At 46.8% G+C, this 1,401-nt stretch overlaps 1 protein-coding gene across 1 annotated transcript in view; it reads left to right on the top strand.

The window, feature by feature from the left end:
- BNIP1 (BCL2/adenovirus E1B 19kDa interacting protein 1) overlaps positions 1–1,401 on the top strand; it is a gene marked incomplete at its 5' end in the record, with an annotated part of 3,822 nt that overhangs the window by 1,402 nt on the left and 1,019 nt on the right. The window contains 1 exon segment of the mRNA XM_010138500.1: positions 6–106. Coding sequence (XP_010136802.1) covers positions 6–106 — 101 coding nt within the window.

The raw sequence follows: 1,401 nt of genomic DNA on the forward strand, positions 1-1,401 counted from the left end.
GAGAGTCTGGCAGAGAGTGCAAGTAACATCACGGAGAGTCTGATGGGCATTAGCAGGATGATGTCACAGCAAGTGCAGCAGAGCGAGGAGACCGTGCAGACCCTTGGTACAGCTGTTATTTGGGTGTTGGGGTATGGACTGGATGATTGAAGCACCTTTTGCCAGTTCTGTTAGGATGGGGAGAGGCAAACTGACGAGCTGTGGAGCATAGCGGAAACCTGCTTTGCTGTGGGAGAACGTACCACAATGGTAATTAAAGGACCATCCAGCAGAACTCAGAGCTCTAACAGGTGGACATGAACATAAAATAATAATGAACTTTGGGTGGAGCTGGAAAAGGGAGCAAGATGAGGAGCTTTGGGTTAATTTAACATGAAAGTGATTGTAGAAGCAACGTGAGTTCACCCGGTGCTCAGAGAGTGTTTGGTGTTACTTTGTGCTCCTGTCCTGGCATGCATTTGTCGATAGCAGAGAAAATAAAAGCGTATGTACAAGTCCATACACAGAGGAAACGCAGTATGGCTGGAGGACTGTGTTCACCCAGTCTCCAGCTGGGATGACTAAGAGACAAGGAGATCAAGTAACTTGAACCCGAGGTCACTTGCTCTGTCAGCAGTGCATCAGGGACTGTGAAACCAAGATTTCACCCAGTCCTTTGGCTTAGACTTCTAAGACAATAAATCAAGTGGCCTGTCAGAACTGGTGATTCATGAAGCGTTTGGAAGTTGGAGCTGTGTTGCGTGGGCCTCTTGTTAGCTGTGCGTTTGTGCAGAAGAGGGAACATCTCGAAGACGAGGATAAATAACACAACTTTTGCCCTCCTTGTTTTCTGGCCCCATCCGAGGATGGCAGCTAGGCGTGGTTTGTTCATGCAAAAGTAGCATGTTTCTTCTCCCGTTAAAAAGGCAGTTTGGCAGACACTTTTTCACCCCATTCCTGACTGAACAGCACTTGGAGTTCATCAAGGGAAAAGCTATCAAAGGTGGTTTACAAAACCCAGCTGCAGATTCTGTATCAGTAGTTAGAATTTCCTTTTTTCTGAGCAAGTCCTCTCCTAGTATGCTGTGAATGGCTGTGAGGCAGGGGAGCTCGGCTCTGTCGTTAGCGATGGGAACAAGTGTTCTATTTTCACTTGGATCAAAATGCCTCTTTAAGACAGGACATAATGGTTTGCAAAATATTACAGACTTATTCCTACTATGCCTGGCTTTGCGAACCAGGCAGCGTGCTTGGAGTATGGCCTTTCTGTAACCAGTCAGTTCAGTACAGAGCGATACAGCACTCGCTGCTGTACAGGGTGTGCTTTCTGTAATGGAAGAAAAAGGGGACTCCTGGGCTTTTGCTTTCATTTAGTACTTTGAAAAGAGGAATGCTGGGGAGTGTGGGGCATTTGTTTTCCCA

Source organism: Buceros rhinoceros, unplaced genomic scaffold (assembly GCF_000710305.1).
Source record: "Buceros rhinoceros silvestris isolate BGI_N320 unplaced genomic scaffold, ASM71030v1 scaffold18506, whole genome shotgun sequence".
Classification (NCBI taxonomy): domain Eukaryota; kingdom Metazoa; phylum Chordata; class Aves; order Bucerotiformes; family Bucerotidae; genus Buceros; species Buceros rhinoceros.